Source organism: Stigmatopora argus, chromosome 1 (genome assembly GCF_051989625.1).
Source record: "Stigmatopora argus isolate UIUO_Sarg chromosome 1, RoL_Sarg_1.0, whole genome shotgun sequence".
NCBI lineage: Eukaryota > Metazoa > Chordata > Actinopteri > Syngnathiformes > Syngnathidae > Stigmatopora > Stigmatopora argus.
This window is the reverse complement of record NC_135387.1, coordinates 18,144,753-18,158,456: the sequence shown is the minus strand read 5'-3', so window position 1 is coordinate 18,158,456 and position 13,704 is coordinate 18,144,753. Positions and strand designations below refer to the sequence as shown.

The 13,704-nt window shown below is 38.1% G+C and overlaps 1 protein-coding gene across 3 annotated transcripts in view; it reads right to left on the bottom strand.

Moving 5' to 3' along the window:
* Positions 1 to 13,704, bottom strand: part of dmd (dystrophin) — a 103,803-nt gene that overhangs the window by 77,532 nt on the left and 12,567 nt on the right. For all 3 annotated transcript variants that reach the window (XM_077605604.1, XM_077605612.1, XM_077605616.1), the window contains exons 2-5: positions 1,767 to 1,828; positions 748 to 840; positions 561 to 641; positions 406 to 498 (exon numbers count right to left, since the gene is read on the bottom strand). In XM_077605604.1, coding sequence (XP_077461730.1) covers positions 406 to 498; positions 561 to 641; positions 748 to 840; positions 1,767 to 1,828 — 329 coding nt within the window. The remainder of the gene's footprint in view (positions 1 to 405; positions 499 to 560; positions 642 to 747; positions 841 to 1,766; positions 1,829 to 13,704) is intronic.

Genomic DNA, 13,704 nt, shown 5'->3' with positions numbered 1-13,704 from the left:
TTTAACCAGCAAAAGGAGCTGAAACAGCTTTAGAAAATGTTCAACTGCAAACCAACTCATGCATGATTCAATACAAGTTTAGAGGCGCCGTGATTTGACAAGTCCCCCTCATTGTGTTGTATTACGTACATTGCATTGCTTTTTTTATTCTTTCAAAAAAGCTGCAGCACTGAAATGGGATAAAGTTGATTTGAAATTGGAAACCTGATATGCAAGTACAATGAGCTACGAGGTTGGTCACAGAACCAAATAAAGTCAAATCAGAAAAGTCTACTATTAATAAAACACTGCTCCTACAATACAGCAATGACTCTTAAAAGGTAGAGGACTTGGCTTATATCCTGCTCAGTAGATCACTTATCATTTATAAATGAAGAATCTAATGAATTCCTCCAAAACACGCACCTGCCAATGGAGAATAATGCTCCAGATGAGGCCAAGAATTAGTTTGTGATTGCCATCAACGATGTCCGTCGCGCCAATGTTCACCAACTCAACCTACATGAAGATGACAGGAAATTAACTAAATGTGATAGAGGGATAAGAAATTCAATACTTACATTATTTTTCTGCAGGATTTGCAGGGCTCGGTTGACATTATTGAGCGAGTGGACGCGTGAAGTGCCCTTTTCCAGCCTCACCTTCAGAAACACACACACACACACACAAACACAGGATTTGAATCACGCATGTAGTTAACACATTGTAGCACTCCAAAAGCAATGATTGTAGATTATGGAAGTGTACCTGCTCGTTTCCCACTACAGCCTGCAACAGCTCCAACAAGCGTCGCCCATCACACAGGTCAGAGAAGAGATCCTCCACAAGTGGTTTCCCTGTCTGGAAGATGCATGGCATGAATGACAATTGAAACCAAATGCCCTTAAAAAATTATTATTGCTCATAGAATGAACTCTGAGAGTATGTGTGCTTGAAAAAATAAGTATGTTGCTAATGCCCGATCAGGATCTCTATGAGATGGAACATTACTAGTCAGCTGACAATAGGCAAAAAAAGAAGAGTATAAAGTGAGGTGTTCACAAGTCAATCCCAGAGAAGATATAGTTATTCACACTTTCACAGAGCGAGAATTGAATTCACTTTGCTTGCATTTAAGTCAGGTCACCGAATCATCAGTAACTTCCTTCAGGGACCACTAAATTTAAAAGAATAAGTAAAAAAGAGGTGTTGTTGCCATGGTGACCCCATCCATGGTGGTTTGGCTTACTGTTGGACTAGTGAGAATAAAAACCAAGCTAACCTTAACTATGATTTTATATATATATATATATATATATATATATATATATATATATATATATATATATATATATATATATATATATATAGAGAGAGAGAGAGAGAGAGAGAGAGAGAGAGAGATAGATAGATAGATAGATAGATAGATAGATAGATATAGATATATATATATAAACATACATACATACATACATATATATATATGGATGTCTTTGCTGGCTACAGCTGAATAGACATAGAATATTGATTAATCATTTTTATGGATGATTCCAGATGGATGATCAGTGCCCCTGCATATTTCTTGTGTGCTATCAAACACCAGCAAATCATAGCAAAGGTGCATTTCATGTCTACCTATTGCAACTCGGCTTACTTCTAAAATAAATAAAAAATAGATACAATTCTCTGGGATAGGCTTCAATGACCCTTGTGAGGTAGCGATGAGCAGTACGTAAAATGTTTTGAATGGTTGATTGATTAATTTATTAAGATAGGCTCATTCTTACCTTAGATAACTGTGAATTGACCCATTTTGTGAAAGTCTTCTTCTGCACATCTTCGCGTTCATCTAAGAAGAGCACAGTAAAAGGCCAAAATCACCGGGGGAATGTAAAAAGGCGGTAAGAAATTGGTACAAGCTTTCAGCACATGGTACTCACACTCACAAATACTCAGTTGTGCTCAGCATGACAGGCTTTTCTAATCATGCTCAGGGTTAATTGCATTCTCATCTCATCAATCATCGCACTGCTAATGATCACTTTGGCTGTCACTGTCACTAAGGCAGGATTTATCAAATTGCTGTCCTCTTCTACACATTGTCTCTTAGATTGTAGTCATTGAAAGAACAATACTTTCATCGTGACCAAAAAAGAAAAAGTAGTCAAAGTAAACTGCAGTTTCATCCAGTCATGTCTCCAATTCCCATTCCGCCATTTTGAGGGTCACAGAGCACTCGAGCTAATCCCAACAAACTTTTGGTCAGTAACCATCCATTCCATCCCAGTCCGGTCACTTGTTAACGTAACTCCACAAAGGAATATAACTATAAATATAATTACTATAAAAATCATTTGTTTTTGTTCTGTTCTTGAAGACCACTGCAAACTCTTAGGACAAAATGATTATCTATCGACATGACCCCTTTTTATAGACACTACTATATAGTATAGATAAAAAGACTTGAATAATGGAGAGGGTGAATATGTCCCCTCTGAAGCAGTCAGTCTCACACGACCTGTCAACTACCCTAATGGAGCTCAGCAAAGTGTAACTAGAAATCCCGTGAGGGCAAACAAGAGATCCGTCTCTTTGGTCCGCGTGGCACCACTGCAACTGTCATGTTTGTCACGGGTTGAGCATCAGTTGCTTGGCAACGGTCACGGCCGTAAGACACGAATGAAATCATGAGACCAAAATCCAATCAGATGGGATTGTTACAGAGAAATGTGCTAGAGGTGGAAGTGACAGGAGGGAAGACAGATGGAAAAGGGAAAAGGAAACAGGGGAATTTGTGTGGAACACAATTTGAGTAATTACTTGCCTAAGAATTTGTAAGACTCCATCGTTAGAAGGGTTATAATGATATGTTAAATCTGAAGTGATATATTGATTGGTTGAGCACAATTAAATGGAAATTTATCAATACTCAAAGCATCAACATGTTGACCTGGTTGAACTGTTTTAGGAAAAAAAAAATCTAAACAAAAACATCTAAATTGATTTGTATTTTTATTGCTTTATCTGAAATTTAAGTGATTTGTTTGGAATGTGTACTTAATATTATTTGAAATTCATTAAATGCCCATAAATTGAATCAAAATACGTATACTATAGTAAATCACTGTCCAAAGAACCGATATCGTATCGTCACAATACTAAGGATTTACTCCTGATTCTAAGTAGGATGACACTATATATTGTACTTTCCGCATTATGTCAAGGTACTTTAGAATGGATGTATTTCAAAATGAAATAGAATACACATTTAATGGTACATTTTTTTTCATTAAAAATGTAATGCGAAACGTATTGGAAATATGAATGAAAACGATTTAATAAAATATATAGTCCATCATGTGTGCTTTTTAGAGGCCTGAGGCGTGTCAAGGTATACTCAAGTTGTTGTCGTTATTTTTATTCTTGTAGACACAAATTAAAGTTCTAATCCTCTGTAATTTGTGAACCAATGGTCTTGAAACTTAGTAGCTATGTAGCAGCGGGGCAAAACCTTTCGATCCACGGAGTCTGATTTTTAAGTATTTTGTATGAGGGCTGTTTAATTCATTGTGGAATTATAGTTAGGAGTTAGAAATTTAAACGGCAGTCTTTTGTAGTTTATGAATTTGCCAGTAGCGGGTAATGCAGAATTATTGCTGCCTTTAGGTTTCGGATTGCCTTTAGCAAACTCGCTTGTTTAATTTACAAATTTGTTTAAGTTGATTCATATTGACTAATAAAATTAAATACAACCATAAGCATTTTTACTCCACAAATTCAAATCAACTTGATGTATTCAAAAGATATGACAACCATACTTGTGCTGTTACATGCACTCATAAAGCTATTTAAGCTGATTTGCCCACACCCACCTGTTGCAGATTAACCACTGCACTTCTTTGCCTGGCAAGGATTAACCTCTCTGCCACGTCAGCGGACATAAGCACTAAATTACATACATAAATGTTATGAAAGCATAATATCTCCCCATGTGGTGTATAAAATGCGTATGTGGGAGGACTGGGAAATAATACAGGGAGGCCCTAAACCCTTATTATTTAGTTACAAAACATGGGAAAGGTTTTGGGTTGCAAGCAAACTGCTAGCACTATCGTCACGCTTCCAATCTATAGCTGAAAATATTTTGATTGTATAACAAATGTACATACATGATCCAAGAGATTCGTTTTGTTTAGTCACGTCCGGGCAAGGTACATTTTCGAATTTACCTTGGCCGGACGTGATTTTTAATATTTTTATATTACTTATTTATGTTTTTACTGGGAAAACGCACTTTGTGCAGTAGCACCACCAATTTCGTTATATGCAGCTGTGTATAATGACAATAAAGGCTTTTGATTTGATCTATTAGAACATCGAATGGGTTTATGGAACATTTATTGAGGAAATGTCAATTTGAAAAATTTTCACCTGCCTGAAACAATTTTGACCTTTCATCGAATCATTTCTCTATGGAACTTCAGACTCATTTTGCTATGCATGATACACTTATTAGTCATTCAGTTGACAAATAAACTGTGGTTCAATTTGTCTATGAATTTATGCTGGAATTACAAGTAGATGTTGATTCAAGATAAAACAAACAAAACACTTTTTGTTACAATCTATTACATTAGCAATCCAATATAAAATATCAAAATCATTTGGCAAATTTATTTTGTAAGTTATAAAGCGGGGGGGAGGCTGTCAATAAAGAGGGTCAGACGTATACAGTAGCCCTTAAACCTTCTTTGAACTGCACACATTGACTATTGTTTCAAGACTCTTTTGCTTTCTTGGTCTCCATTCCCCGGAGTGAATAGCCAAATGAGCAATTTGCTTCCTGGTTTTCATCTCTCTCAGCTCTAATTGGCTTGAGGGATCAGAAAGGATTTGCGGAGGGGTGGACCTCAAAGAATAGACAGACTCCCATCTCCCTGGAGCCAATTAATGCAGCTACCTATTCATATCTTGTGTACACCCTGGACTGGTCGCCAGTCAGGCGTAGGACACAGACAGACAACCATTACACACAATCACATCGACAACCAGTAGAAGTCGTTGGGTGACTGAAATATTAAATCAAATTAAACTGAAATCAAGGCAGATGTATGCCCCATTTAGTGCAGTTCATTTTGGAACAAAAATATGCAAAAGAAAATGAAAAATAATAGAATGGGTCCCATGTTTGGACTATCTCACATTGATCACACAGTATGATCAGGTGCAGATACAAAGGGAGGGATACTGCATGCATGTTCTTACTATCACTTGGGGAAACACCTGGAAAAAGCCTATTTTCCAGTAAAAAAAATTAAAAACTGCCACATTAAAGGAGATGTTATTTTGTCTCATGTGCCAAAAGTGGGTTTTCAGCACTGCATTTTGGAAGACAGAAATGAAACTCAGTCACCTTAAGCATTAATATTTCTTCAGAAGAATACAATTGAACAAAAATGAAAAGAAATAGAAATCCAGGCGTGTCCTGGGGCGCAAAATCTGAACAGGTGTACACACACTGGGTGATTATTGCACACACTGCGCCAATTCCAAAAAAGAATGCATGCTACCTTAGCACTAAATTGGCCATACTTGTCAAAGTGATGAATGGATGGTGGTTAACACAATCAACATTCATACTCACATTGTTAAATTTAATTGTCAAATGCAGCACCTCATATAAAAAATTATACACCACGCAAAGCCTAAAAATTAAGAGGATTAACATTGTGGCTGGCTAATATTTCTGTTCTTTTTTTTAAATATTGGTGTGTGTTTGACAGCCTCTTTACAAAAATGGAAGAATAGACTTTGTAGAGATTGATGAATGAACAGTGCAGAGGTCCCCTAGGCCATATGTTCCCATTTGTGCTGAGCTCTCTTAATTTTTTTACTCAAATATTTGCCGACATTGTCAAACCTACCATATGAGACATTTTGGAATGAAGATAATTTGCCAATTTGTCAAGCTTTGTACAGATGATCTCAAGTTACAGAAAAGCCACATTTTGCACATTACAAAAATTGCACAGTAAACAAAATTGATTTCTATATCCTGAAATGTATGTGAAGTTCGGGTAGATTCATACTTGCACTCAACTTTATGCAGCCCTTCACAATAAAAAAAACATGCCGAAAAAAAAGTGTCTGAGAACATTTGGCTCATGAGTACTAGGCCTATGAATGATGTTTTTCGAAATACATGATTGAAAATAATTGCTCAAAATGTAATAATGTTGAAACCAAATCAGCAAGATGAGATGTAATTCGTGCGTCTATATCCGAGTCTGTTCTGCAGTGACAATTTATATCTGATCTCTATTCTTACACTGCACTGATATGCTGATTTGACTCTGTGGATATATAACTCTATGCTCTTTTCATGCTTCCACTGCCTTGACAGTGATTCAATTGGCAAGAAGAAGAAGAAAAAAAATATCATTTGAACTGTATGTTGTATAAATCACACCAAAACGCCATGCCATCCTTAATATGTTCATTTCATTTTAGAGAAATGCTGGTGCCCAGAGGGAAGCATTGAAAGCGATCTTATTATGCAAAGGCTGAGAATCTAATAATATTGAGAGCCCAAAGTATTTACTGTGTGATAGCTGAGATAATTTTTTCAGCCAAAACTTGACTAAAATTTTGTATTCGGTTACAGTCGCAATTAGTTTTTTTTTTTATGCTGAAATAACAGGACTGGAATAAAATGTTTGACGTGAAAAAATAAAATAAAAAAAACAGCTGAGGTCTCTGACCAACCATATTACTCCTTTAACATTATCTTTCTGCAAGCTTCCCACGCTCCGGAAATTGGACAACAGGCAAGCACCATAATCGAGCGGACAAGGTGGTTAATGATTTAGGTCCGATTTACACAAAGATGGCGTCTCTTCAGTTTTCGAATCAGTTTTATTTATTTTTTTAAAGCAACAAGGGACCTAACACTTACGTTAAAATGCGCAAAATGATAGATCTACAAAAGTATAAATAAAAAAAACACCCAAAAACTAAGGTCTTATCAGATATTACACAGTTTCAAACTTGGATTCCTCAGTTTCAGTTTTAAACAAAAACATTGATTTTTCTTATGCTTGAATGTTTTCAGGTTCATGAACAAAAATCTGCTGTCCATGAAGGAAGCAACTCTAAAAAAAATCATCCAGGAAAACTGGCAAAACTGTTGAAAGTGTTGCTGTGTGTTCAGAAATTGTTCAAAACAAATAAGAGGTCAGACAGTGAGCTGTTTTGACAGATGATTATGGGAAAGCTTACTCCATCACACGATTGCTAAAACTTAAAGAAAAGGATATACAAATTGAGTTCCTCAAGTCACTCATCTGTGGAATGTCACATAAGCAAGGGGGGCATCAGGCAGGAGGTGGCAAAGACCAGACCAAATCAGATTGGGCATCACACACATGGAATGGCATGCAGTAACTACTTCACCGCTTAATTTTAGATCTCATTCTAAACATTGGCCTCATTTCAGTTGTCAAGCAGTGCAAGAGGAGCAGAAATGTCCTTACAATGAACCCCCACTTGTTTGGAGGGATACAATTCGATTTAAAGCGGATCTTTGATTCTTTTGGGCAGTCTAATTTTAGTCTGGATGACAAGAGGTCTGCGGACATATCCAAGACGCCAGCCTCCACTTCTCTAGCTTATCTAATAATGGTGCCCGATTATGTTGCTTGTGCTCTGCATAACAAAAGCACTGGTCATGCATGAACTGATGGAAAACCTTCAAACAGAGATGTCTCTGTCTGAGTGGGCCTCCCTTAAAGGGGAGGCCAGGTGCCACTGTCATGGGTGGCGCAAATTTTATGTCCCAAGTCGTGCAAACACCCTCTTCCAAATGCACCTACCTACTAACATCCACCAAAATACTCTGCTTGTCTAAAATAGCTCCTTATGTGATTGCAACAGAAAGCTAGTCTTGTTTTGTGCCAGGCATGGTAAGATATTCAAGTGTATGTTTCTCCCAATGCAGTTATTAATCGTTTGTGTCTGTAATTTTTGCACTTACTGTTTTCCTGTATCCCCATAAATTTAATGTTGTGTGGGTGTGTGTGTATATGCACGTTTGTCTGTGAATGCCGAGGGACCACAATAAATGAACCAATCAATAGGAGTAGCCTACTCGTCTGTGTTCTCTAATAGGAGCAGATGCCTCCTGTATCTTGCCCCTTTAAAGTAAGATCACTGGAGACATCATATTTCCCTTTTATGATTATCTCCGCTTGAGTTACTCCCTTGTTCATCGGACCAACCAATTATGGACAATTTTCACAATCCCAAAGACACCATGTGAGTTTTTCCCCCCATTTCCCTTGGACCTGTGTTTAAATAAGCCACCTCAATTTTTATGGATTCATGTGTTATTTATCTTTTTAGTGTATTTAAAAAAACGTTTTAATAGTTGTTTCCTGACAAAATTGTGTCCGTAAGGAAAGGAACATTAGTCCTCTAGAGAAGGGGTTCCAACCACCCGGTCATGGACCAGTACAGGTGTATCCACTCTTGCAAAACATCCTACCAGATGCAATTTTGACAGCCGACGTAGTATCAACTTGTTTTGTTTAGATGCATACAGAAAAATGTACTAAAACAATCCCTTAATAAAATACTTGCATGGGTGTACTATTATCAAACGAGGGTGGTAAACATGCACTACAAGACTAACGTGGTCAAGAGATCCACATTCTACTTCAAGGTTGCCACAGGAAAACACAAACTAAAATGATGAGTACTAGCCACGTTTAATCGATGTTTGCATGTGTGCGCAAGCGCATTGGTAAATATCCTCGATAAGTAGGAAGGAATTTCCGAACACGGAGTCACAGGCCATTTCTTAACAGGCAACACAAATGATAAACTTGTTTGCTGCAATATTTGACCAAATCAAAACACGTCAAATCATAGGGGTCTGACCTCTCTGTGTGGAGTTTGCGTGTCTGCCCGGGCCTGCGTGTTTTTTCTCCGGGTACACCGGTTTTCTCCCACATCCCAAAGAAAATGCATGGTCGGCTGGTTGATTACTGGAGGAGGTGCTCCCCCATGTTCTCAGAGAAGATTCAAAAGTGTCCACAAAGGGGGCTTTTTAATCGAACAGTCGTGCTCGTTATCCGCCGGTGGCCAGTACCCCAACCAGGAAGGCACCCCGTTTAGGGGTCAGGCTACTGCCGTGCTCCTCTGTCGGACCGGGTGGTCACTTACCCTCCACAAGCTGGCTTTCGACCTCCAACAGCGTGCTAACCTCAGTTCCAGCATTATAGAGACACTGCTGGCTTCCTTCATTGCTTCGTGCTAGGAAGGCCAGCGAGGTGTTGGAAGATAGCCAATGGAAAAGCAACTCTAGCAAGACAATTTAAAAAAAAATACAGGATGCAGGGAGTGTATTTACTTTTGAGGGATATTTAATTTTGTTTAAAACTTTGTAACTTGGAACTTATTTTGTATCTTGCTCTATCAAAGCTTTTTGTAACCTGAATATTTCGTATGTAGAAACAAGTACAGGTATGACTGTATACTGTAAATCATTTGTCTCCAAACTGGTCACTCAAGGGCTACTGTGGGTGTAGATTTTCATTCCAACCGATGAAGATACATTTTGACCAATCTGGTTTCTTAAAATTATTAGTATCAGTTGCTTGCAGTAATGTGCTGCTTGTTTCAGCAGAATGCTCATTGGGTAAACTGTCAGTGCTGGATCATTCAGAACAAAAACCTGCACCCACCGCGCCCCATTGTGGAATAGTTTGGACATCCCTGCTGTTCATGATGTGAGACTGTTAGTGAAAAATCATCATTCTATAGATGCATTAGGATGCTCCACTCTTAAAGATTTCCTTTAAATCCCCACTTTCACAAGATTCTTGTATGGAAAACTTAAAAAGGGATAGACACCAAGTCAAGTCTCAATCACTGCAGCAGTCTTTCAGTTAACGAGATGGGGATTTGGGTGAAGGAGTACAGGGGACTCAAATTGACAAAAATGAGGCAAGAGTTTGCAACCACATCCAAGAGTGTCACTTTGAGAGTGAAAATGTTGACTTCTTTCCTGAAGTTTAATTAAGATACACACAATAAAAAAGCGGACATGAGTTGCCTTTTTTCTGTTTGATTTTGATGGCTAATTAGGTTGGAAAGGCCCATCAGCATGTGCTCAATCTGACCGTAAAGTAAGAAAATAGGAGCAGACTGGCTGTTCCACTACTAGTCTATGACACAAATATAAGCACACACACACACACGCAAGCAGCTATATAAGGTAAATATTATGACATGAGCTGTAAAAATCTATTTTCCATCTAGACTGGATACATGAAACTGTTCAGCCCTGTACAGAGAATAGATGGGTGTCGGATGCTGATCATAAAACAGCAATGATGTAGTAGCTGCAAGATGCTACATTCTTACAATAAAAAGACTAGAATGTCTGACTCTATACCCAATTTTAGTGTCCTATAACCAAATAAGAATAGTCTCCCAGAAGCTTTGTGCCCTGTCAACATCTAGTTTGGCAAATTCCATTCTTTTATTTTTATGATTTACACATGTTCACTAAATTTCCAATCAGCCTACCATGCATGTTTTTCTTTTTGAATGTGGGAGGAAACCAGAGTATCCGGAGGAAACCCACGCAGGCCTGGGGAGAACATGTAAACTCCACACAGGTGCACATGACCTGGATTTGAACCCAGGACCCCAGAGCTGTGAGGCCGACACGCTAACCACTTGCCCCACCGGGCTGCCTGTCTTAAATTAGTGTAGTGTAAATTAAATTTCAAGACTATCAGCACAGACAATGGCTCTATACCCAACTGAACAACTGTTGAAGGAAGAAAGGGGCTCTCGGGAGTGGGGACTAGAGCAAGGTGCTTATTCAGTCATTCTTCTAATGAATTGCTTATGTAATGAGCCTTGCTGGGGTGTTGGAGCCTATCCGAGCTACGTAAGGGCAAAAGGCAGGGTACACCCTGAACAACCGTTTATGAACATACACACCTACAGATAATTTGGGGTGCTCAATCAGCCTCCCATGTACTATGTTTTCTGGGATGTGGAAGGAAGATGGAGTACCTGGAGAAAACCCACATATGCATGGGGAGAACATGCAAACTCGACACAGGAAGGCCAGAGCCTGTGATTAAACCCTTGATTTCAGAACTGTGAGGTGGCCATGTTAACCACTCTTCCACTGTTGCCACCTAGATCCAAACCCAGTTTAGAACTACAGGATTGTTTTTCATGATTCTGTCCATCAAAGTTGAAATGTAGCTGTGTTGTATACTAAAGGACCACTAACACCATTGACGTGAACAATGTGCACAATCGGTGCCTTTTTGACTGCTTGTACAATATTGTATGTGTAAACAGTATGTGTCTCATAAGTAGTAAAAAGAGTGAAATTATCAGTTCTTGGAGTGAAGGATAGCGACACAAGAAAGCCAATGATTTCAGTACATTCTCAGTCTTGCCTTCATGGGTTTTTTTTTAGCTAGAAGCATCACAAAGGCACAAAATATAACTAAAGATTAGTGTTTTGTTTGACCTGCTTTTCACCACAAAAAAACAATTATTTCTCTGGTCTGGATTACAAAGAGTTTCAGGCGAAACCAGCACACATTCAACTGATGATCCCTTGAGGATAAAACGACACATTTATATTCTGGTGAAAGAACTGAGTCCTATTCTTTGTTGGCAATATGCGGAACTCAGTTTTGAAAATGATTATCAATGGATAACTTCATTATAAAAACACAATGGAGGTATGCGTGATCAGTAGATATGCAAATAAACCAAGGTATACCGTAAGCGGCAAATAACATAAGAACTAATGTCATTTGAGTGTCCCCTACCTATCACTGCCCCTTATTTCTAAAACACAGAGAAAAGAAAGCGTGACTAATAAGCTTTCTCCAGAGTGAGACGCCATGCTGAGTCGATATGGCATGGAGACCAAGAGATGAAGGGCAAATTAGAGAAAAGAAACAAAAATGAACACAAATCTAGAGGGTGTGGTTCAACGAAGATTACATGTGTAAAAAAGAAAAGGAGAGATTATGCGCAGCCTTGTCTAAAAGAGGATCATGACGAACCTGAGTGGAGCTGAGCTGAGCCATCGTGCCAATTCCTAGCATTTACGTGTGGCCCAAGATGCATCATTGCACATAAACACACATTTTCACAATCTCACATGTAATCTTCTAAAAGATTCCTATGCAATTGTAAGAATTCTTTCAACCAAAAAAATAGATGGTTTCCTTTTTCTTCTTTGCCAAAGTGTTGATTTTCTAAACATTATGAAGCACTCTTGATTTTTTTTTGTAGTGGATTGCTACTAAATTATATGCCATCAGAGAAAAATATCTTTTCTATCCTACATACTGTAATATGTCTACATGCTGAGCTATGAATCTGACATCAATTAGAAAGATGTCACAGATATTACTTCATTAATGCAATACACACACGAGTTTAATGCTTCAAATGTTTGTCAGATGTACAGGAATAAGGGTTTTGTCGTTTGGACTCAGGTCTCAGAGAACCTGAAAACTTAATGCTATTCTCCCACTGCAGGGCGTGATGCCTAATTCAGATATTTTGTTAATTCTTATAGTTCTGCCAAGCCATTCGTATTGTGCAAACATTTGCAGTGGCAAAGGAATGCCTCCGTAATGTCATGTGTTGCATTGTTTATAGAAGAAAATATGCTCTCCTCGGGAGGTCTCAACCGTCACTCACGCTTTTGTGGCAATTTCTGAAGGTTTTATGCTAACAGAGCATACATTTTTATAGCCTGATGTAGGAGGTGCGGTATCAAGAAGCAAAAGGTATGTTTTGCGCCTTTGTCCAGCACTGCTCGTTTGAGTGTGTTGTTTGTTTTGTTGAACATTCACTTTCATACATCAGCATGAACCTCAACACCAGTACATATCTAATTGACTGACATTTTTAAATGAGAATTAGGGGGTGAAGGACGATCCGATGCTGCTTGACTGTGAATTTCATGTTTGCAAACAATTTTACTACCACTAAACAGATGGAAAATGGCAGGGATGCCAAATAAGGATCAAAGAAACCCATGTTCTACCGCTGATTACTAAAAAACAGAAACACAACACAACAGTGAAAGCAGTGGACTTATCAATGCAAATTAAAACGGGGAATGAAGTTCCTTATTTGGAGCAATAAGTGTGTATTCAAATTATGTACTGCAAGCTGAAGCCAAACAGTTTGAGCCGTGCCAAGATAGCCAGTGGATTCAGCGCAAGCAAACAGGAGGGGACGCATGATTAATTATACTTAATTATACAGGGTTACTATTAGAAAAACTCACATTTGAATGGCCATCATTCAAAATGGCTGCTTAAGGAAATCTTACCTACTTTGAGGAAAATTGGCCATTATTGCTGTATTAGTTTTACAAAGCAGAATTTAAAAAATCATTTATTTTACAAATTCTTTAACACTTGATCGGAAAGATTACAATTGCAAAGAAATGTCAGTACATCGATTAAATAGTAATTCAATTAGGCCTCTACACAGTCTTTTGACAATTTAATGTTCTTTTAAAACTAACTAAAAATGATGTCACTTGTCAGGCTGAATTGAATGAATGGAATTTCATTCATTCATTCAATCTTTCTTTTCCTAAACCGCTTATGCTCACAAGAGTCATATGGGGTGCTGGAGCCTATTCCAGCTTAATATGGT